The 24,622-nt window shown below is 35.3% G+C and overlaps 1 protein-coding gene and 1 long non-coding RNA gene across 6 annotated transcripts in view; one reads left to right on the top strand and one right to left on the bottom strand.

Annotated features, from left to right (window-relative positions):
* Nucleotides 1-243: 243 nt before the first annotated feature.
* Nucleotides 244-24,622, bottom strand: part of LOC108069552 (uncharacterized) — a 537,263-nt gene continuing 512,884 nt past the window's right edge. For all 5 annotated transcript variants that reach the window (XM_044392616.2, XM_070214354.1, XM_070214355.1 and 2 more), the window contains one exon: nt 244-526. In XM_044392616.2, coding sequence (XP_044248551.2) covers nt 277-526 — 250 coding nt within the window. In that variant the 3' untranslated portion in view covers nt 244-276. The remainder of the gene's footprint in view (nt 527-24,622) is intronic.
* On the top strand, nt 21,739-22,409 carry LOC138913216 (uncharacterized). The gene is made up of 2 exons (XR_011418873.1): nt 21,739-21,844; nt 22,127-22,409. It is a non-coding gene; the product is annotated as an uncharacterized lncRNA (long non-coding RNA).

The following is a 24,622-nucleotide window of genomic DNA, read 5'->3' as shown; positions in this document are numbered from 1 at the left end:
AATAGAAACGCTGAATCTGGATCCCTGGAACTGCACCGAGTAAGCATTCTTTAATCTTCAAGGGTATATAAGCTTCGGCTGGCCGAAGGTAGCTTCCCTTCTTGTTTTTACTAAGAACAGAAACTTATTGCAATTACCTTACCCCTGTAAGAATTTGGTGTTCATTTTCTAACAAAAACTTACTTTTGCAGCAGCCTTCACCTACATATTCATTAAAAATAAAATGGAAATTTATTTGCGAGTAAACATTACATTGGATATATTCTGTAAATGCAATTAAGCATTTGTCTTTTGGGTGTGAGTCAAAAAATTGTCAATCCACTGTTCTATGACGGGCAAATTTTGTTCACTCCAACGGACTTCTTCTTTGATATTTCGCAGTGATCTCTCTATAAGGTGCTGTGCACTGCCAAACTGTCCATTGTGTTTATCATAGAATGTTTTGGCCATATCGTATCCTTCTTGAGTAGAAAACATTCCTGTCGCAGATGTAATTAGCTTCACCCAAAGAGATGTATTTTGAAACCTTGAAAGAAACATAATTTTTATAAGTCCATCTTATTCTCCACAACATGAGCAGGAGATATTGAAATTTTGATTTCCTTTTAAATAAATTTATGTATCGTCCAACTGCTTTCTGAAAAGTTCAATAAGAACGAGTGAGGCAACAAGTTTTATTGTCCTTAATAGATTATTTTCAATTACTAAAAATTAAAGAGATTTTTAAAATAAATAAAAAATTTCTTAAAAACAAGAAAGGAAGTTAACTTCGGCAGGCCGAAGTATCCCCTTGCAGTTAAAATGCATACTATCTTTGAGAGCTTCAAACGCTTTATCTCGATGAGTCCCGTTTAGGTATATCAAATGCATATTGGCCATTTTTTTGATTTGGGTTTTAAAATGTCAGAAATCGAAATGCCTGCTTTATAATGAACAAGAAAGGAAGCTAGCTTCGGCTGGCCCTTGCAGATAATTCCTATTAATTTACAAATCGCAAAAATGTTAATTTTCCTATTATTTCTCATTAATTTTGCGTTCGTTTCAATGGCAGCTATATGATATAGTAGTTCGATTTTGATAAAATTAAAAACGAAATTTGAAAATATTTGAAAAGAGTTATATCCTAGAGTAAAAGAGAATAAAATAAAAACCAACGAAGCAATAATTTATTTCCTATTATATTCCTATTAATTTTCCGATCGTTCCTATGGCAGCTATATGATATAGTCGTCCGATTTTGAAAAAATTTTATTCGAAATTCAGAATTAGATAAAAAATGACATTTCCAAAAGTAGGATGTTATAGGTTCAAAAACACCCAAGATATAATTTTTTTACATTTTTTTTCCCGATTGTTCCTATGAGAGCTATATGATATAGTTGTCCGATCCGGCTCGTTCCGACTTATATACTACCTGCAATAGAAAGAAGACTTTTGGGAAAGTGTTATCCCGATAGCTTGAAAACTGAGAGACTAGTTTGCGTAGAACCGGACGGACAGACGGACGGAGAAGAGAATGTAATAAAAATCAACAAAGATATAATTTTTTTCCTTATAATTTTCATTTAATTTTTCGACCGTTCCTATGGCAGCTATATGATAAAAATATCCGATTTTTTAAATATTTAAGAAATTAACCATTCAAAACAATGTTTTAAAAACAATTCTTTTGCTGTTTATCATCGTATCGTAGAAAGTGTCATGGAGTTATGTTCTTACATAAACTTATTAATGGTGATGTCGACTCCCCTTTCCTTCTTAGTTCACTTAACTGGAATGTACCCTGTAGAACAGTTCGCCGTTTTCGTCCGTTGTCCCTGCCAATATGTAGATCTAATTATGCCCTGCATGATCCTTTTCGTGTTCTGTGTGACGACTATAATTCACTGTGCCACATCTTACTGTTTGATACCCCCAATGCTACTAATTATAATAAACTTATGTATTTTCTGTCTTCAAATAATTTATAAATTCTTTGTAAGCATGTATTTTAAACTGTCTATTGTTAGATCGTATTTTCTCCATGTCCGCGATTCCGCTTACTTGCCCAATACGGTTTAGGGCTCCGCTCGTAACAAGCTTTGCTTGGTGTCATAAGGGCCACTTGTTTGTACTGACCATAATGCATCAACGTCCAAGAGTAGAATATGGGATTGCTCCTCCCCGTGCCCGCCGATGCACACTGGTTGATCTAGTATGGTAGAGGCGGCCAAAAATACTTCCAGTTGGAATATTGGGCTGAAAATTTGTGTACTGCCATATAGACCCAATTTTAAAAATAAAATAAAAATAAATTAAAAAACCATACGTTAAAGTCCGTAAATATTAGAAAACAACATTTTAAGACTTAAATTTAATTGCATACATTAGGGTAAGGAAATCTCTTATTAATAAAAGATATTTTATTTAAATTTTATTTTTATTGGTTCACAATATATATACTAGCTTTAAAAAAAATAAAATCTTCAATTTAAAACTTCACAATTGAGCAATTAAGATTTCAAAGCACAAAACAATATGACGAAAAAAAATATGCACGAATACAAAAGAGCGTATAACTCAGAAAGTTGCAAAAAGTTGCAGCTCAAATTTACAACATAGACTAAGAAAACATTCACTAATATTTAGAAATTAGTTTCATCAAAGGGTAAGACGGGATTCACAACTTTTTCTTTATCTGAAATCGATGTATACAAAAAAATACGCTACTCACCAGGTCACTGCTAAAACAATAATTTTAAAACAATAACACAACACATAATAACATAAAAATTACTCAGTTTTATAGGACATACCTTAACATTCATTATGTCTTTTACATGCCGACGATTGGACACGATTTAGTAATAGAAATTAATTTTTTAGTGGAAGCTTATTTTGGGGCAGCGTTCTCTGTAACGTGCACGTGTTTTTTTGTCTCACTTCTCTCGCTATTCGTAGCGTGTACGTGAGACCAAAAATTAATTTACCGTTCGATTTATTGGTCTGTTATGAAATATTTTTTAGAAAAAAATATGCAATTTCAGATTTTTGTTTTTTTATTTTTAGCCTATGAAATCAACCACTGTGCGATGGTAGCATTCGCCCTGGTAAGAACTGTTGTCTCCCCACAGTTTTGACCTGTGTACCACCTGTTTTACATATACGATCGAAAAATAAATGTGGAGATACTAAGAATTTAAGAAAACAGAGCATGTAAAAAACAGTTGACTATTTCTAGCTGTCTCAAAATACCTCTCACTTCGGGACCCTTTGAGCAAATAGTCACATAGAAACTGTTTATTTTCTTTCAAAAGGTTTTCGGCCTTTGCTCAACCAGTAATCGATTTTTTTGTTTCAAAACGGTTTCGGTTGATCAAAGACCGTTTGAACTGAACGGTGAACAAAAACGGTCTTTTGACTTTTTATACCTATGTGTTTAAACACAGAAGATGAAAATTGTATTCTGTTTGTCAGTTTATCTCAAAACGATGTTTTAGGATACTAAACAACAACGCCAACTTACTCTCTCGGTCCGGATGGACTTCCTGGGTGTGTGCTTAAGTTTTGTGCATCAACCATTTGCAAACCTATTCTTCAACTTTTTCAATTGTCTATTTCATCATCAGTTTTTCCAACTATCTGGAAGGATTCTTTTATTATTCCACTTCACAAAAAGGGTGCGAAGGCAAATGCCCAGAATTATAGAGGTATTTCTAAATTGTCGGCAATTCCAAAAGCCTTTGAACGTATTATCACTTCTCATTTGCAACATTTATGTTCCTCGCTAATATCACCGTGTCAGCACGGTTTTGTTAAGCGAAGATCGACTACCACCAACCTACTTGAATTGTCATCAATTGTAATAAATGGATTTAACAAAAAGCCAAAAACCTTGAAACTTGAATAAAACATATTTCCACATGATTTTGCCCCGATATTAGTTTCTAATTTGTTGGATACTGAGCTTAACTACAAATTTGGAGTATAGTTTGATTATTTTTATGACAAACCCCACCAATATACGCAAAAAATCAGTTTTTGGCTATTTTTTTGTTATTTTTTGGACCTGGGTTCTATTGTTAATTTATCCTATAGGAATGCTAATATGTGACATTTTTCTGTACTGAATGCTTCATTCACATACTAAACTATTAAGTTAAAAGCAAAACATCCAGCAATTGAGAGATAGAGGTAAAGAAATCCGCTTTACAAAACAGTCGGAAAAAATGTCCCGAGCGGCATGTCCCGAGCAAATGTGGTTGAAACTGCATAAAAAAAAACGGCAAAGAATTTTTGAGTGAAACCAAAAGCATTTCACAGCCACATGTTTGAACAACATTCTAAAAAAAATCGCATTCAAATATTCCATCAGAATTCGCTAATTTCTAGTGTTGTATGAACTTCCCCGAAATCCACTTCTATTTTTGTCCCGAGCGAATACGGCAGTTTTTTACCGATATCTTAAAAACTAAAAGTGGTACAAAATCAAGATTTTTACCAAAAATAGAGCTTGGGAAGCATCGTATCGTAGAAAGTGTCATGGAGTTATGTTCTTACATAAACTTATTAATGGTGATGTCGACTCCCCTTTCCTTCTTAGTTCACTTAACTGGAATGTACCCTGTAGAACAGTTCGCCGTTTTCGTCCGTTGTCCCTGCCAATATGTAGATCTAATTATGCCCTGCATGATCCTTTTCGTGTTCTGTGTGACGACTATAATTCACTGTGCCACATCTTACTGTTTGATACCCCCAATGCTACTAATTATAATAAACTTATGTATTTTCTGTCTTTAAATAATTTATAAATTCTTTGTAAGCATGTATTTTAAACTGTCTATTGTTAGATCGTATTTTCTCCATGTCCGCGATTCCGCTTACTTGCCCAAAACGGTTTAGGGCTCCGCTCGTAACAAGCTTTGCTTGGTGTCGTAAGGGCCACTTGTTTGTACTGACCATAGTGCATCAACATCCAAGAGTAGAATATGGGATTGATCTATTATGGCAGAGGCGGCCAAAAATACTTCCAGTTGGAATATTGGGCTGAAAATTTGTGTACTGCCATATAGACCCAATTAGATAAATAAAATAAAAATAAATTAAAAAACCATACGTTAAAGTCCGTAAGTATTAGAAAACAACATTTTAAGACTTAAATTTAATTGCATACATTAGGGTAAGGAAATCTCTTATTAATAAAAGATATTTTATTTAAATTTTATTTTTATTGGTTCACAATATATATACCAGCTTTAAAAAAATAAAATCTTCAATTTAAAACTTCACAATTGAGCAATTAAGATTTCAAAGCACAAAACAATATGACGAACAAAAAATATGCACGAATACAAAAGAGCGTATAACTCAGAAAGTTGCAAAAAGGTGCAGCTCAAATTTACAACATAGACTAAGAAAACATTCACTAATATTTAGAAATTAGTTTCATCAAAGGGTAAGACGGGATTCACAACTTATTCTTTATCTGAAATCGATGTATACAAAAAAAAAAAGCGCCACTCACCAGGTCACTGCTAAAACAATAATTTTAAAACAATAACACAACACATAATAACATAAAAATTACTCAGTTTTATAGGACATACCTTAACATTCAATATACCTTTTACATGCCGACGATTTGACACGATTTAGTAATAGAAATTAATTTTTTAGTGGAAGCTTATTTTGGGGCAGCGTTCTCTGTAACGTGCACGTGTTTTTTTGTCTCACTTCTCTCGCTATTCGTAGCGTGTACGTGAGACCAAAAATTAATTTACCGTTCGATTTATTGGTCTGTTATGAAATATTTTTTAGAAAAAAATATGCAATTTCAGATTTTTGTTTTTTTATTTTTAGCCTATGAAATCAACCACTGTGCGATGGTAGCATTCGCCCTGGTAAGAACTGTTGTCTCCCCACAGTTTTGACCTGTGTACCACCTGTTTTACATATACGATCGAAAAATAAATGTGGAGATACTAAGAATTTAAGAAAACAGAGCATGTAAAAAACAGTTGACTATTTCTAGCTGTCTCAAAATACCTCTCACTTCGGGACCCTTTGAGCAAATAGTCACATAGAAACTGTTTATTTTCTTTCAAAAGGTTTTCGGTCTTTGCTCAACCAGTAATCGATTTTTTTGTTTCAAAACGGTTTCGGTTGATCAAAGACCGTTTGAACTGAACGGTGGACAAAAACGGTCTTTTGACTTTTTATACCTATGTGTTTAAACACAGAAGATGAAAATTGTATTCTGTTTGTCAGTTTATCTCAAAACGATGTTTTAGGATACTAAACAACAACGCCAACTTACTCTCTCGGTCCGGATGGACTTCCTGGGTGTGTGCTTAAGTTTTGTGCATCAACCATTTGCAAACCTATTCTTCAACTTTTTCAATTGTCTATTTCATCATCAGTTTTTCCAACTATCTGGAAGGATTCTTTTATTATTCCACTTCACAAAAAGGGTGCGAAGGCAAATGCCCAGAATTATAGAGGTATTTCTAAATTGTCGGCAATTCCAAAAGCCTTTGAACGTATTATCACTTCTCATTTGCAACATTTATGTTCCTCGCTAATATCACCGTGTCAGCACGGTTTTGTTAAGCGAAGATCGACTACCAACAACCTACTTGAATTGTCATCAATTGTAATAAATGGATTTAACAAAAAGCCAAAAACCTTGAAACTTGAATAAAACATATTTCCACATGATTTTGCCCCGATATTAGTTTCTAATTTGTTGGATACTGAGCTTAACTACAAATTTGGAGTATAGTTTGATTATTTTTATGACAAACCCCACCAATATACGCAAAAATCAGTTTTTGGCTATTTTTTTGTTATTTTTTGGACCTGGTTTCTATAGTTAATTTATCCTATAGGAATGCTAATATGTGACATTTTTCTGTACTGAATGCTTCATTCACATACTAAACTATTAAGTTAAAAGCAAAACATCCAGCAATTGAGAGATAGAGGTAAAGAAATCCGCTTTACAAAACAGTCGGAAAAAATGTCCCGAGCGGCATGTCCCGAGCAAATGTGGTTGAAACTGCATAAAAAAAAACGGCAAAGAATTTTTGAGTGAAACCAAAAGCATTTCACAGCCACATGTTTGAACAACATTCTAAAAAAATCGCATTCAAATATTCCATCAGAATTCGCTAATTTCTAGTGTTGTATGAACTTCCCCGAAATCCACTTCTATTTTTGTCCCGAGCGAATACGGCAGTTTTTTACCGATATCTTAAAAACTAAAAGTGGTACAAAATCAAGATTTTTACCAAAAATAGAGCTTGGGAAGCATCGTATCGTAGAAAGTGTCATGGAGTTATGTTCTTACATAAACTTATTAATGGTGATGTCGACTCCCCTTTCCTTCTTAGTTCACTTAACTGGAATGTACCCTGTAGAACAGTTCGCCGTTTTCGTCCGTTGTCCCTGCCAATATGTAGATCTAATTATGCCCTGCATGATCCTTTTCGTGTTCTGTGTGACGACTATAATTCACTGTGCCACATCTTACTGTTTGATACCCCCAATGCTACTAATTATAATAAACTTATGTATTTTCTGTCTTTAAATAATTTATAAATTCTTTGTAAGCATGTATTTTAAACTGTCTATTGTTAGATCGTATTTTCTCCATGTCCGCGATTCCGCTTACTTGCCCAAAACGGTTTAGGGCTCCGCTCGTAACAAGCTTTGCTTGGTGTCGTAAGGGCCACTTGTTTGTACTGACCATAGTGCATCAACATCCAAGAGTAGAATATGGGATTGATCTATTATGGCAGAGGCGGCCAAAAATACTTCCAGTTGGAATATTGGGCTGAAAATTTGTGTACTGCCATATAGACCCAATTAGATAAATAAAATAAAAATAAATTAAAAAACCATACGTTAAAGTCCGTAAGTATTAGAAAACAACATTTTAAGACTTAAATTTAATTGCATACATTAGGGTAAGGAAATCTCTTATTAATAAAAGATATTTTATTTAAATTTTATTTTTATTGGTTCACAATATATATACTAGCTTTAAAAAAATAAAATCTTCAATTTAAAACTTCACAATTGAGCAATTAAGATTTCAAAGCACAAAACAATATGACGAACAAAAAATATGCACGAATACAAAAGAGCGTATAACTCAGAAAGTTGCAAAAAGGTGCAGCTCAAATTTACAACATAGACTAAGAAAACATTCACTAATATTTAGAAATTAGTTTCATCAAAGGGTAAGACGGGATTCACAACTTTTTCTTTATCTGAAATCGATGTATACAAAAAAAAAAGCGCCACTCACCAGGTCACTGCTAAAACAATAATTTTAAAACAATAACACAACACATAATAACATAAAAATTACTCAGTTTTATAGGACATACCTTAACATTCAATATACCTTTTACATGCCGACGATTTGACACGATTTAGTAATAGAAATTAATTTTTTAGTGGAAGCTTATTTTGGGGCAGCGTTCTCTGTAACGTGCACGTGTTTTTTTGTCTCACTTCTCTCGCTATTCGTAGCGTGTACGTGGGACCAAAAATTAATTTACCGTTCGATTTATTGGTCTGTTATGAAATATTTTTTAGAAAAAAATATGCAATTTCAGATTTTTGTTTTTTTATTTTTAGCCTATGAAATCAACCACTGTGCGATGGTAGCATTCGCCCAGGTAAGAACTGTTGTCTCCCCACAGTTTTGACCTGTGTACCACCTGTTTTACATATACGATCGAAAAATAAATGTGGAGATACTAAGAATTTAAGAAAACAGAGCATGTAAAAAACAGTTGACTATTTCTAGCTGTCTCAAAATACCTCTCACTTCGGGACCCTTTGAGCAAATAGTCACATAGAAACTGTTTATTTTCTTTCAAAAGGTTTTCGGTCTTTGCTCAACCAGTAATCGATTTTTATACCCTTGCAGAGGGTATTATAATTTTGGTCAGAAGTTTGTAACGCAGTGAAGGAGACGTTTCCGACCCCATAAAGTATATATATTCTTGATCAGGATCAATAGGGGAGTCGATATAGCCATGTCCGTCTGTCCGTCTGTCCGTCTGTCCGTCTGTCCGTCTGTCCGTCTGTCCGTCGGACCGTCTGTCCGTCTGTCCGTCTGTCCGTCTGTCCGTCTGTATGTCTGTTTCAATACCGTTTGCGAGCTCAGTTTAAAAGCTAGCGCCTTGAAACTTTCACAGTCGTCCTAAAACATGTGTACGCAGATCAAGTTTGAAAGCCGACCCGATCGGACGTCTATATCCTATAGCTCCCATAGGAACAATCGGATATAGCTTTCACAAAAATGAAGATATTTCGCTCAGTGTAAGAGCTATTGGCATGAATCTTTCTAAATCGTATTTTTTTGTGCGTACCTTGATCAGGGTAAAAGCGCGTGCCGATCGGACGTCTATATCTTATAGCTCCCATAGGAACAATAGGGTGAAATCGGTCAAAATTTGAAGTTTTTCAGGATATTTCGCGCAAAATATTAGCTATTCCCATGAAACTTTCCAAATCGTATTTTTTTGTGCGTACCTTCATTAGGGTAAACGCGCGTGCCGATCGGGCGTCTATATCCTATAGCTCCCTTAGGAACAATAGGGTGAAAAATTTTAAAATTTTATTTTTTCAATTATAAAATATTTTGTTGTTTATTAATTCATGTTGCTAGTCTAGTCAAGTTTTAATTCGTAAAATCTGCAAGGGTATTAAAACTTCGGCTTGCCGAAGTTAGCTTCCGTCCTCGTTTTGTTTCAAAACGGTTTCGGTTGATCAAAGACCGTTTGAACTGAACGGTGAACAAAAACGGTCTTTTGACTTTTTATACCTATGTGTTTAAACACAGAAGATGAAAATTGTATTCTGTTTGTCAGTTTATCTCAAAACGATGTTTTAGGATACTAAACAACAACGCCAACTTACTCTCTCGGTCCGGATGGACTTCCTGGGTGTGTGCTTAAGTTTTGTGCATCAACCATTTGCAAACCTATTCTTCAACTTTTTCAATTGTCTATTTCATCATCAGTTTTTCCAACTATCTGGAAGGATTCTTTTATTATTCCACTTCACAAAAAGGGTGCGAAGGCAAATGCCCAGAATTATAGAGGTATTTCTAAATTGTCGGCAATTCCAAAAGCCTTTGACCGTATTATCACTTCTCATTTGCAACATTAATTTTTTTCGCTAATATCACCGTGTCAGCACGGTTTTGTTAAGCGAAGATCGACTACCACCAACCTACTTGAATTGTCATCAATTGTAATAAATGGATTTAACAAAAAGCCAAAAACCTTGAAACTTGAATAAAACATATTTCCACATGATTTTGCCCCGATATTAGTTTCTAATTTGTTGGATACTGAGCTTAACTACAAATTTGGAGTATAGTTTGATTATTTTTATGACAAACCCCACCAATATACGCAAAAATCAGTTTTTGGCTATTTTTTTGTTATTTTTTGGACCTGGGTTCTATTGTTAATTTATCCTATAGGAATGCTAATATGTGACATTTTTCTGTACTGAATGCTTCATTCACATACTAAACTATTAAGTTAAAAGCAAAACATCCAGCAATTGAGAGATAGAGGTAAAGAAATCCGCTTTACAAAACAGTCGGAAAAAATGTCCCGAGCGGCATGTCCCGAGCAAATGTGGTTGAAACTGCATAAAAAAAAACGGCAAAGAATTTTTGAGTGAAACCAAAAGCATTTCACAGCCACATGTTTGAACAACATTCTAAAAAAAATCGCATTCAAATATTCCATCAGAATTCGCTAATTTCTAGTGTTGTATGAACTTCCCCGAAATCCACTTCTATTTTTGTCCCGAGCGAATACGGCAGTTTTTTACCGATATCTTAAAAACTAAAAGTGGTACAAAATCAAGATTTTTACCAAAAATAGAGCTTGGGAAGAGTGAAAAGAAAAGCCCATAATTAAAATTAAAATCCATTATTTTACAATTTTTTTTCAACTTTAAAGGTGTGCAAATGTCCCGAGCGACATTTTGGAAGTGCCCATATACAGATTTCAGTAAAGCCTTTGACTCTGTTAACCACTCTCTTCTTTTATTCAAATTAGATTTGCTTGGGTTTCCATGTAATCTATTAACTTGGATTTCAAGCTATTTGAATGGGAGGACTCAGAGGGTTATATTTAAGAACGCTGTTTCTAAAATGATCCGCGTGACATCCGGAGTGCCCCAGGGTAGTCATCTAGGCCCTTTGCTGTTTACTTTGTTTATTAACGATCTTCCCTCTATTGTAACACATTCTCGTGTACTAATGTATGCTGATGATGTTAAGCTTTGTTTGACATATAATAATATTGAGTCTGGTTTTGGCTTACAATCAGACATTGATAATTTTCAAGTATGGTGTGAGTATAACCTCTCAAATTTGAACTGCCTAAAATGCAACGTAATGACCTTTTATAGGGTTACCCCTACCTTTATAAGTTATTCGCTTCAGAATTTGCCACTTGACCGTATATATTCAGTAAATGATTTAGGCGTTCTTCTGGACCCGAAGCTTAAATTTGACTGCCACATAATGTCGACAGTCAATAAAGCTATGAGTGTTCTTGGGTTTATAAAGCGTTGGTCAAAAGAATTTGACGACCCTTATATGACCAAATCACTATTTACCTCCCTTGTTCGTCCAATACTGGAACATTGTTCTTCGGTTTGGAGCCCACAATACCAAGTGCACATTGACCGTATAGACTCGGTACAAAAAAATTTCTTATTTTTAAAGGCCTACTTTTGAAAACTATTTTGTATAGAAATTGTTGTTGGAACTGCTTTACACTTTTACACTTTACAACGTTTGCAACGCAATTGAACACCCTAATTAATTCTGACGTAAAAATCAAGGGTGTTGAGAGGCTTCTTAGGCGAGTCAAAACCACAAACCATGAAAACGGTTCCTCTTTAAAGCTGATACCAACAGAAACGGTAAAAATTGCTTTTGAAGGGTGTGACATTCCAGAGAAAGTTTCGCTATTTGGTGTTTGTGCACTGATAGTAAACAATTATATTCCAATGGTGAGGCAATGTTTGAGTTGTGGAAGATTGGGTCACTTTAGTGACAGATGCAAAACCACCACACGGTGCATAAAGTGTGGGGTAAAGGATTGCTTGGGAACATGTACCATTCTTAAATGTATTTTATGTAATGTAACGAATCACTCGGCCAGAGATAGCCACATCTGCCCTCAGTGGGAAAAAGAGAGGGGTATTAACAAAATAATGTGCATTAAAAAATTGGCTCGAAAAGAGGTGCTGACAGCTTATTCAGTAAGACAAAATTACTCACAGCTTGTTGACTACGAAAAAAACTTTCCTGCTTTAAAAAACAGTGAAAACAAAATTCAAAATAAGGATGATAAAGTCAATGAAGTTTTAAAGAAACACTCATACGTCAGTCGCATGGTAGCACGACCCACTGTACCTGTACAGAAACCGAATTTTCATTTAGAGTCGTACACTAACGATTCCAGTGATCACGTTCCGTTCTTTCCTACGATAACAATGGAGTATAAAATTCATCAAATCTATAACATGTTGTCTCAATTGAGCAACCTAAGTTCGGAAATGTCAAATTTCACACAGTATACAAACAACATAAATAGTACAAGTATAACAAAATCAAACAAACTAAAAGAAAGAAGAACACCAGTTGAAACAGAAGACAGAGACATTTTTTTTGAATTAAATCAATGAACATAAAATTTTTGCAACATAACATTCAGTCAATTAAATACAATAAGAATGATCTGGAATTCTTTCTTAACAATAACAAAATAGACATAGCATTTTTGGCTGAAGTATTTTCACATGACCTTTCATTTAGGAAGCTAGCTAATTACAATCTTATTGAAAAACATAGAGAGGATGGATATGGTGGTGTAGCAATTGCACACAAAAATGACATTAAAGTTAAAAAATTCAAATATGAAACGGACTGTGATATTATAATAGAAATATTACCAAAAAGAGCACTAACATTAAGATTGCTTCGGTTTATTTAGAACCGCAATTATCTTTAGATAATTTTAAAATCGAAATTAACAATCTAATTGAAAAACTTGATCCTTTTTACAATACAATCATTGCTGGTGATTTTAATGCAAGAAATACTGCCTTTGGGGATAGTGTTAATAATAGTAAGGGATCATTTTTACGAGAAAGGATGTTAAGTGCTGGGTACATGATAGCTAATGATGGTAGCAAGACCTTCAAACGAAATATTGATTCGGAAGTTGGATCTGTTCTAGACTTAACTTTTATTAAAGGCATGCATTGTCAAAAATGGAACTGCAAACAGTTTTTGTTGGGAGGCAGTCACCATTTTCCTATTATTTTTGAGGTTTCAGGTAATCTAAGTGCGCCAAAATGCTTTGTAGCAAAAAACAGGCTATTTAAAAATCTACAAAATATAGAATTAAGTGGTAACATTGAGAACCTAACCAAAAAGATAACAGTCGAGATTAAGGCAGCTACATATAAAGTTGAAGAAAGTAGGACGCCCATCGTACCAGAATTATGTTGAGGCGGCAAATCAAGTGGAAAAAGGCAGTAAAAATTGCTAAGAGAACGAACTACTTAAGTAAGATAGATCAATTGAATGCCAAGGCCAACACAAAAGAGGCGTGGAGATTTCTAAGAAATCTGAAAAACTGTCAGGAAGAAGTAGTGGACAATTTTGACTTAGACAACTCAAGCTCGTACCTTGAATTCCTTAAGGATCAGATTCCAGCTGAAAATAGAGCTGGGGATGATGAATTGTTTGCCTTAAAAGAGAACGATAATTTGTTGTTTAGCTTGGATGATTTAGAAGAAGTTCTAGGTCGCAACAAGAGAACTGCCGGGGGTGTTGATAAAATTACATATAAAATGCTAGAATCGTTGAATACAACTGCAAAACAGGAACTAGTCTCTTTATACAATGATAAAGTGTCTAAATGTGATTTTCCGGTTGAATGGAGGACCATCAAAATAACTCCCATCCCGAAGCGAAACAAAGACTTAAGCGACATCAAAAACTTCAGGCCTATATCATTAATATCTGTGCTAGCAGAAACAATAAATTGCATGATAAAATCGAGACTTGAAAAACATATCCACGACAATGCTAGTCTTCCCTTCAGATCATATGCATATCAAAAGAACAAGTCAGCAGCAATGTGCATTAACGATGTAATCAATTTTTTAGTTTCACGGAAAAATGATAAAAAATCAATTGTAATGGCTGTTGTTGATTTAAACAATGCCTATAATTGTGTTAATCTGAACTTTTTGAAGCTGCTTCTGGAAAATGAAGGTTTTCCTAAGGTCTTCACTGATTGGATAATTAGTTTTATGTCAAACAGGGTGTTAAGGCTGGGTGATGCGGTACAAGTTGTTCAAGGAGGAAATCCGCAAGGATCCTGCTTGTCACCACTACTCTTTAATGTGTGTACAAAGCGATTACATCAAATCAATGATGCCAAGACACAGGTGTTCCAATTTGCAGACGACTTCGCAATTATCTCCTTTGGTCACGACTTTGACAGAACAGTTGAAAATCTGCAAAATAAGATTATCAATTTCAATCTTCTATGCAATGATCTTGGGTATTCCTTCAACCCCGGAAAATCTGCGATACTCAATGTGGGCAAAGGTGTCAAAAAGGTAGTAAATATTGTTGTTGATAATCAAATGATTCCGAACCAAAAAAGGATTACCTTTTAGGGCAGACTTCTATGTGTAAACATGTCCTCAGTTGAACATGTTAAAAGAGTAAAAAAAGGATCAATAACAAGAGAGAACGCTATAGTCGGGTTGTTGTCCCGACTATCTAATACCCGTCACTCAGCTAAAGGGAGTGCGAACGCTGTGTCGGGTTGGTGTCCCGACTAATAATCGTAACTCAGCTAAAGGGAGTGCGAGGGAGATAGATATATAATTTTTGATTGCTAAAATAAACTTGCGCTGCGTAGGAAGCCAAAGAATATGTGTGGGAAATCTCAACCTTCTAGCTTTTGTAGTTTCTGAGATCTCAGCGTTCATACAGACGGACAGACGGACAGACAGACAGACGGACAGACGGACAGACGGACAGACGGACAGACGGACAGACGGACAGACGGACAGACGGACATGGCTAGATCGACTCGGCTAGTGACCCTGATCAGGAATTTATATACTTTATGGGGTCGGAAACGCTTCCTTCTAGCTGTTACATACTTTTGCACGAATCTAGTATACCCTTTTACTCTACGAGTAACGGGTATAAAAAGTGAGAAATTATTGCAGTTTGCAACAACGATTAAATCTGGCCTGAAACCCAGGACTAGCGCAAATATCTTCAAAACGTTTGTAAGATCTAAGCAAGAATATGCCATAACCAGCCTTGCTGACATGGGCAAAGGTGCCAGTAAGGACATGGAAATTGCGCAAGCTAGGTCATTAAGGAGATGTGTGGGAGTTCCTCCCGATACTAGTAAACATGCAATTTTCGGTCTGGCTGGTGTAATGCCACCTGTTTTCCGGGCCAATATCCTCACTTCCAAAGAGTTGTTCAAAGTTAAAGCTCAAAATCCCACTCTCTTTGATGAGTTCAAATGCTCTCAAGCATTAACTAGCTATACAAATGTTATCAAAAAGTTTCAATACTTCTTTGATAATACTAGGATGCGTCAAACCTTTGTCTATTCTAATAACATATGTGTGAAAGAAAGATTACTTGACAAAAGTAAATCTGAGTATTCGGTAGAGGAGTTACGATCCTTCTATAATGAGGTGATAAACCAATTCACTGACCAGAAGTGGAACATTCTGTCAACAGATGCTTCAGTTACACACTCAGTAAGCGGAATTGGCATATTGGAATTACCAAGTGGTATTTCTCATAAGTGGGTGCTGAATTATCCGGCATTAAATTTGCTGCTGAAATTTGCAAAAGAAATAAGTACAAAAAGGCTGTGATTTTTTGCGATAGTTTAGGTGCTACAAATCTTGTAAAGAACAAAGACTGTGATTCGTACATTGTACAAGATATACATGAATGTATTGAAGACTCGGAGGTTGAAAGATTAGAGGTAGTACGGTTGCCTGGGCATAGTGGTATCAGTATAAATGAAAAGACGGACAGTATAGCTAAGCAAGCTGTGACTGAAGGGGAGATCGTTGAAAGTTGAGTGTCAGAGAGGCCCTAAGGGAAATTAGAAACATTGTACATTTTGAATGGAATGAGGATTACAAAAACAAATGTCGACTCAAGGGATCCAATCTGATACACATCTTTCCGGACATTCCAACTAAACCATGGCACCATGATCTAAGGTGGAAAGCTAAAAGTATAAAAGTAATAAATAGACTGATGACTGAGAACACATACGACAAAGTTTTTCTTCATCGGATTAAGGCTGCTGAAACAAATTTATGTGATACCTGCAATGTTTTGGTTTACCGATGTGTGCATTGTCTCGCACATGCGCTTAAACCACTAGCATCTGGTATATGCGGCAGTGTTGTTGCGACCAACAAGCTGTTCATCCACGCGATGAATTAATACAAAAAAAAAAAGAACCCATGCCAAAATAGCCCTGATTGTTATATCGCAGCCCTGATTGTTATATCGCTTTCTGAGTGTTAGTGCAATGGCTATTCGGAGAAAAATATAGATTGTATAAATCCATATATTTTTGTTCGAATTCAATAACAGATATTAGAAGGAAACATTTAATTAAAAAGTATTCGGATCGACTATTGAAATCTGAATCCTTCTCATAAGTTTTAGCAATAAACTAAACCAATTATGTAGGGTTGACCTCGATGCAGAGCACTCCGAATGCGAATGCATTTCTACAGAAGAAATTGACATAGATGAAATTCAGGTGGATTTACCTCAGGACTCAATCACCACAGTGCGTTGCGCAGCGCAAACTTTAAATTTATTTTTTTCTGATTTTTTAAAAGAAATTAAGATTGATTTATCTAAAATACGCACTTTATGTAAAAAACTAAGAACTCCAACCATTCTAAATCTGCTTTATTTAGAAAAATTAAACAAGCCCATATTAGACTGCGCTACCCGGTGGAATTCCACGTATTTAATGTGCGACCGAGTTCTTACACTAAAAGAATTTTGTCTAAAAAGCTCAAATGACATAAAAGAATTTCATTTAAAAAACACCGAATGGGACGCAGTGAACCTTTTGTGTGATTTGCTGAAATATCTTTATGAGTTCTCTTTAAAACTTCAGAAACTGGATTTGTTGCTAAGTGACTTATATTTCCAGTGGTTTTCTCTTCGCTCTTAGACATTAAAATCGTCCTCTAAATATAGTGTAGCATTGTCAAAATGCTTAGAAAAGCGATCACACATATTGAATTCAGTTCCTATAATATCATCCGTTTTCCTTGACCCTAGATATCAAGTAGTATTATTAAGGGCCGGTTTCTCGAGTCCCTGTCAATGTCCCTGATAGCTATCTGTTCGAGAAACTTAAAGGCACACCTACGTGAAATATATCAAAGTCAACTTGCCTTGGGTGATGATGCCTCTGCTGCCTCTGCTGCCTCTGCTGCCTCTGCTTTCTCTGCATGTTCAATAGATGAATGAATGATGATGGACGTTGATGCACTACGAGAAGTACAAACAAGTGGCCCAACGACACCAAGCACGTGTTTGTTACGCGCGGGGTCCTTTTGTAAATTTGGGCAAAAATGCGAGTTCGCGAGGAAGAATACATAAAACCAATTAAGACGGGACAAATAATGAAAAAAACATGCAGTTAGGAGTGAAGCAAATGAGTTAAAATATTAGTTTTTAATACCGGGATGATAAAGAAAGTTATAGTATAAATTAATAAATTAAGAGGATGATAATTACGTGTTAGTCTAACGGGAACATTAAAAGTTAGGCGGCTAACAAGTTCTACAGAATCAATATCACCTCTTATAAGATTATGCATAAAAATGGTACCAAGCATTTTTCTACGATTTGCAAGTGTCGGTAAATTAAGCAATAATAATCTACTCTGGTAGGAAGGTAGCCTTACGTTTTGATCCCAGTTCAAACTACGAAGGGCAAAAAGGAGAAATTTTTTTGTACCGACTCTATACGGTCAATGTGGACTTGGTATTGTGGGCTCCAAACCGAAGAACAATATTCCAATATAGGACGGACTAGAAAGGTAAATAATAATTTGGTTATATAAGGGTCATCAAATTCTTTTGACCAACGCTTTATAAACCCAAGAACACTCATAGCTTTATTGACTGTCGACATTATGTGGCAGTCAAATTTAAGCTTCGGGTCCAGAAGAACGCCTAAATCATTTACTGAATATATACGGTCAAGTGGCAAGTTCTGAAGCAAATAACTTATAAACGTAGGAGTACCCCTATGAAAGGTCATTACGTTACATTTCAGGCAGTTCAAATTTAAGAGGTTATACTTACACCATACTTGAAAATTATCAATGTCTGATTGTAAGCCGAAACCAGACTCTATATTATTGTATGTCAAACAAAGCTTAACATCATCAGCATACATTAGTACGCGAGAATTTGTTATGATAGAGGGAAGATCGTTAATAAACAAAGTAAACAGCAAAGGGCCTAGATGACTACCCTGGGGCACTCCGGATGTCACGCGGATCATTTTAGAAACAGCGTTCTTAAATATAACCCTCTGAGTCCTCCCATTCAAATAGCTTGAAATCCAAGTTAATAGATTACATGGAAACCCAAGCAAATCTAATTTGAATAAAAGAAGAGAGTGGTTAACAGAGTCAAAGGCTTTACTGAAATCTGTATATACAACGTCAGTCTGCATTTTATTGTTAAATCCATTTATTACAATTGATGACAATTCAAGTAGGTTGGTGGTAGTCGATCTTCGCTTAACAAAACCGTGCTGACACGGTGATATTAGCGAGGAACATAAATGTTGCAAATGAGAAGTGATAATACGTTCAAAGGCTTTTGGAATTGCCGACAATTTAGAAATACCTCTATAATTCTGGGCATTTGCCTTCGCACCCTTTTTGTGAAGTGGAATAATAAAAGAATCCTTCCAGATAGTTGGAAAAACTGATGATGAAATAGACAATTGAAAAAGTTGAAGAATAGGTTTGCAAATGGTTGATGCACAAAACTTAAGCACACACCCAGGAAGTCCATCAGGACCGAGAGAGTAAGTTGGCGTTGTTGTTTAGTATCCTAAAACATCGTTTTGAGATAAACTGACAAACAGAATACAATTTTCATCTTCTGTGTTTAAACACATAGGTATAAAAAGTCAAAAGACCGTTTTTGTTCACCGTTCAGTTCAAACGGTCTTTGATCAACCGAAACCGTTTTGAAACAAAAAAATCGATTACTGGTTGAGCAAAGACCGAAAACCTTTTGAAAGAAAATAAACAGTTTCTATGTGACTATTTGCTCAAAGGGTCCCGAAGTGAGAGGTATTTTGAGACAGCTAGAAATAGTCAACTGTTTTTTACATGCTCTGTTTTCTTAAATTCTTAGTATCTCCACATTTATTTTTCGATCGTATATGTAAAACAGGTGGTACACAGGTCAAAACTGTGGGGAGACAACAGTTCTTACCAGGGTGAATGCTACCATCGCACAGTGGTTGATTTCATAGGCTAAAAATAAAAAAACAAAAATCTGAAATTGCATATTTTTTTCTAAAAATATTTCATAACAGACCAATAAATCGAACGGTAAATTAATTTTTGGTCTCACGTACACGCTACGAATAGCGAGAGAAGTGAGACAAAAAAACACGTGCACGTTACAGAGAACGCTGCCCCAAAATAAGCTTCCACTAAAAAATTAATTTCTATTACTAAATCGTGTCAAATCGTCGGCATGTAAAAGGTATATTGAATGTTAAGGTATGTCCTATAAAACTGAGTAATTTTTATGTTATTATGTGTTGTGTTATTGTTTTAAAATTATTGTTTTAGCAGTGACCTGGTGAGTGGCGCTTTTTTTTTTGTATACATCGATTTCAGATAAAGAATAAGTTGTGAATCCCGTCTTACCCTTTGATGAAACTAATTTCTAAATATTAGTGAATGTTTTCTTAGTCTATGTTGTAAATTTGAGCTGCACCTTTTTGCAACTTTCTGAGTTATACGCTCTTTTGTATTCGTGCATATTTTTTGTTCGTCATATTGTTTTGTGCTTTGAAATCTTAATTGCTCAATTGTGAAGTTTTAAATTGAAGATTTTATTTTTTTAAAGCTAGTATATATATTGTGAACCAATAAAAATAAAATTTAAATAAAATATCTTTTATTAATAAGAGATTTCCTTACCCTAATGTATGCAATTAAATTTAAGTCTTAAAATGTTGTTTTCTAATACTTACGGACTTTAACGTATGGTTTTTTAATTTATTTTTATTTTATTTATCTAATTGGGTCTATATGGCAGTACACAAATTTTCAGCCCAATATTCCAACTGGAAGTATTTTTGGCCGCCTCTGCCATAATAGATCAATCCCATATTCTACTCTTGGATGTTGATGCACTATGGTCAGTACAAACAAGTGGCCCTTACGACACCAAGCAAAGCTTGTTACGAGCGGAGCCCTAAACCGTTTTGGGCAAGTAAGCGGAATCGCGGACATGGAGAAAATACGATCTAACAATAGACAGTTTAAAATACATGCTTACAAAGAATTTATAAATTATTTAAAGACAGAAAATACATAAGTTTATTATAATTAGTAGCATTGGGGGTATCAAACAGTAAGATGTGGCACAGTGAATTATAGTCGTCACACAGAACACGAAAAGGATCATGCAGGGCATAATTAGATCTACATATTGGCAGGGACAACGGACGAAAACGGCGAACTGTTCTACAGGGTACATTCCAGTTAAGTGAACTAAGAAGGAAAGGGGAGTCGACATCACCATTAATAAGTTTATGTAAGAACATAACTCCATGACACTTTCTACGATACGATGATAAACAGCAAAAGAATTGTTTTTAAAACATTGTGTTGAATGGTTAATTTCTTAAATATTTAAAAAATCGGATCTTTTTATCATATAGCTGCCATAGGAACGGTCGAAAAATTAAATGAAAATTATAAGGAAAAAAATTATATCTTTGTTGATTTTTATTACATTCTCTTCTCCGTCCGTCTGTCCGTCCGGTTCTACGCAAACTAGTCTCTCAGTTTTCAAGCTATCGGGATAACACTTTCCCAAAAGTCATCTTTCTATTGCAGGTAGTAAATAAGTCGGAACGAGCCGGATCGGACAACTATATCATATAGCTCTCATAGGAACAATCGGGAAAAAAAATGTAAAAAAATTATATCTTGGGTGTTTTTGAACCTATAACATCCTACTTTTGGAAATGTCATTTTTTATCTAATTCTGAATTTCGAATAAAATTTTTTCAAAATCGGACGACTATATCATATAGCTGCCATAGGAACGATCGGAAAATTAATAGGAATATAATAGGAAATAAATTATTGCTTCGTTGGTTTTTATTTTATTCTCTTTTACTCTAGGATATAACTCTTTTCAAATATTTTCAAATTTCGATTTTAATTTTATCAAAATCGAACTACTATATCATATAGCTGCCATTGAAACGAACGCAAAATTAATGAGAAATAATAGGAAAATTAACATTTTTGCGATTTGTAAATTAATAGGAATTATCTGCAAGGGCCAGCCGAAGCTAGCTTCCTTTCTTGTTCATTATAAAGCAGGCATTTCGATTTCTGACATTTTAAAACCCAAATCAAAAAAATGGCCAATATGCATTTGATATACCTAAACGGGACTCATCGAGATAAAGCGTTTGAAGCTCTCAAAGATAGTATGCATTTTAACTGCAAGGGGATACTTCGGCCTGCCGAAGTTAACTTCCTTTCTTGTTTTTAAGAAATTTTTTATTTATTTTAAAAATCTCTTTAATTTTTAGTAATTGAAAATAATCTATTAAGGACAATAAAACTTGTTGCCTCACTCGTTCTTATTGAACTTTTCAGAAAGCAGTTGGACGATACATAAATTTATTTAAAACGAAACAAAATTTCAATATCTCCTGCTCATGTTGTGGAGAATAAGATGGACTTATAAAAATTATGTTTCTTTCAAGGTTTCAAAATACATCTCTTTGGGTGAAGCTAATTACATCTGCGACAGGAATGTTTTCTACTCAAGAAGGATACGATATGGCCAAAACATTCTATGATAAACACAATGGACAGTTTGGCAGTGCACAGCACCTTATAGAGAGATCACTGCGAAATATCAAAGAAGAAGTCCGTTGGAGTGAACAAAATTTGCCCGTCATAGAACAGTGGATTGACAATTTTTTGACTCACACCCAAAAGACAAATGCTTAATTGCATTTACAGAATATATCCAATGTAATGTTTACTCGCAAATAAATTTCCATTTTATTTTTAATGAATATGTAGGTGAAGGCTGCTGCAAAAGTAAGTTTTTGTTAGAAAATGAACACCAAATTCTTACAGGGGTAAGGTAATTGCAATAAGTTTCTGTTCTTAGTAAAAACAAGAAGGGAAGCTACCTTCGGCCAGCCGAAGCTTATATACCCTTGTAGATTAAAGAATGCTTACTCGGTGCAGTTCCAGGGATCCAGATTCAGCGTTTCTATTTATTTAAATTTAGTTTTTAAGTAGTCAAGAATCAAAACGCCTACTACAAAGTTACAATGAATTTTCTTATATTTGTTTGAATATTCCTATGGGAGCCTTAAGATATAGTGGTCCGATCCGGCTCGCTCCGACATATGTACTACCTGCAATAGAAAGAAGACTTTCGGGAAAGTTTCATCGCGATAGCTTTAAAACTGAGAGACTAGTTCGCATAGAAACGGACAGACGGACAGACGGACAGACGGACATGGCTAGATGGACTCGGCTATTGGTGCTGATCAAGAATATATATACTTTATCTGGTCGGAAACGTCTCCTTCACTGCGTTGCAAACATCTGACTGAAATTATAATACCCTCTACAAGGGTATAAAAATAAATCAATCCTTAATGGCAAGCTGGTAACATCTTTTTTGGAGAAAAAAATAAGTATGTCGGGGAGGACCGAACTTGCCCCGTGAACGGAAAAGCAGAATTCAAGGGCAGATTTCTTTCACGGTCTTTATTCTCAACTTTCTGTTGTCTTAACTTAACATTGTTTCCTTCCTTAAGGTTTAAGTTGGTATTAACTTAACAAAACTTTTCAGTATACAGTCATAAATAAAACATAAATGTAATAGAAATTCACAAAACAAATATATTTTCTTTTGCATTTGTTTCTTACACCTCTTTCTCTTCAACCGTCTTTCAACTTTTCAACCATAACTCCATCTCTTTCTCATGCTCATGTTGCACACCTTGCAACGCACAATCTGCGTCATGGTCCCACTGGACCCAAATAGCCCCCGGCATACAGTTACTGCGGAGCTAACTACATGGTGCGGTTATAGCCTTGTAAATGTTTTACACTGAGTCTATGGTATCTACGAGTGCCTTTTCTATATTCTGTAGTGCATTCGATCTTACATTGTCGATATCTATTTCTATTTCTATTTCTTCTACCAACGGCATCATGCCCATTGGTCTAGCTTCCTTACCAATTAAACGTTCTAATGGACTTATCTTCGTAACTCTATTGGCCTTGCAATTCATTGCTAACTGAACCTCCTTTAAGGCTTCTTGCCAGGATCGCTCACTTGTCTCTACCGCTGTCATGGTACTCATTACGCGCTCCACCTGTCCATTATTAAGTCTATTTTTTTTGTAGCACAGAACTGCCAAACATCGTTACTGGCAAGACTGCGGCCCTGGTCGGCAATTATTTGACTTGGTACCCAAAACATACAGATAGTTGATTTTAAGGCCAAGGGAGTGATGCAAATGAACGTATGTAGTGAAGGCATCTATTTGCACTATTACATATTCTTTAACGTCATTCTTACCACTCAGCTTGCCACTGATGTCTATGTGCACTGTATGCCAATGTACACTGACTTTTGGTATGGGATGGAGTTCTACCTGCGCCTTTCCCGAAGTTGATTTGGAAAGTTTGCATGTGATGCAATTGTCTACAAATTTTCGTACGTATTTAGACATACTCGGAAACCATGTGTGCATAGCTTGTCTAAAGTCTTCTCCCAGCCCAAGTGCATTAGTGCCTCATGCACGTGATTGATTACGGACCATTTAAACCAGGGGTGCTCAAAACTGCCTTATGGCAGTGCAGTTACAAACACCATTAAAGGAAAAACACACGCACGCGAGTAACAAGTCACACACAGTCATGAAAAAGACAACAACACTTTGCATTGTGAGTTGAGGAGAAAAAAAAACTTCAATGGAATTTGTTGTTGGCTTGGCTCGCTCTTATCTATTAAGGACATCGACCCAAAGAGGACTCGGGGTGTGCATAGGCAAGCATTGCGGGTGCACTGCCGTATGCTTAGTGCTATTCCAAAAACAATTGTGCTCGTGTGCCAAAGGAATGAGCACCCCTGAATTAAACGCTCGTGGGATTACCGGCAGACATCGATTTCTTCCATTTCTTTGTATTTTCCGGTATAACATACAGATAGATCGCAACTCATACGT

The sequence above is a fragment of the Drosophila takahashii genome, chromosome 3L, assembly GCF_030179915.1.
Source record: "Drosophila takahashii strain IR98-3 E-12201 chromosome 3L, DtakHiC1v2, whole genome shotgun sequence".
Taxonomy (NCBI): Eukaryota; Metazoa; Arthropoda; class Insecta; order Diptera; family Drosophilidae; genus Drosophila; species Drosophila takahashii.
Note: the sequence above shows the minus strand (reverse complement) of the source record. Positions and strands in the feature narration are given on the sequence as shown.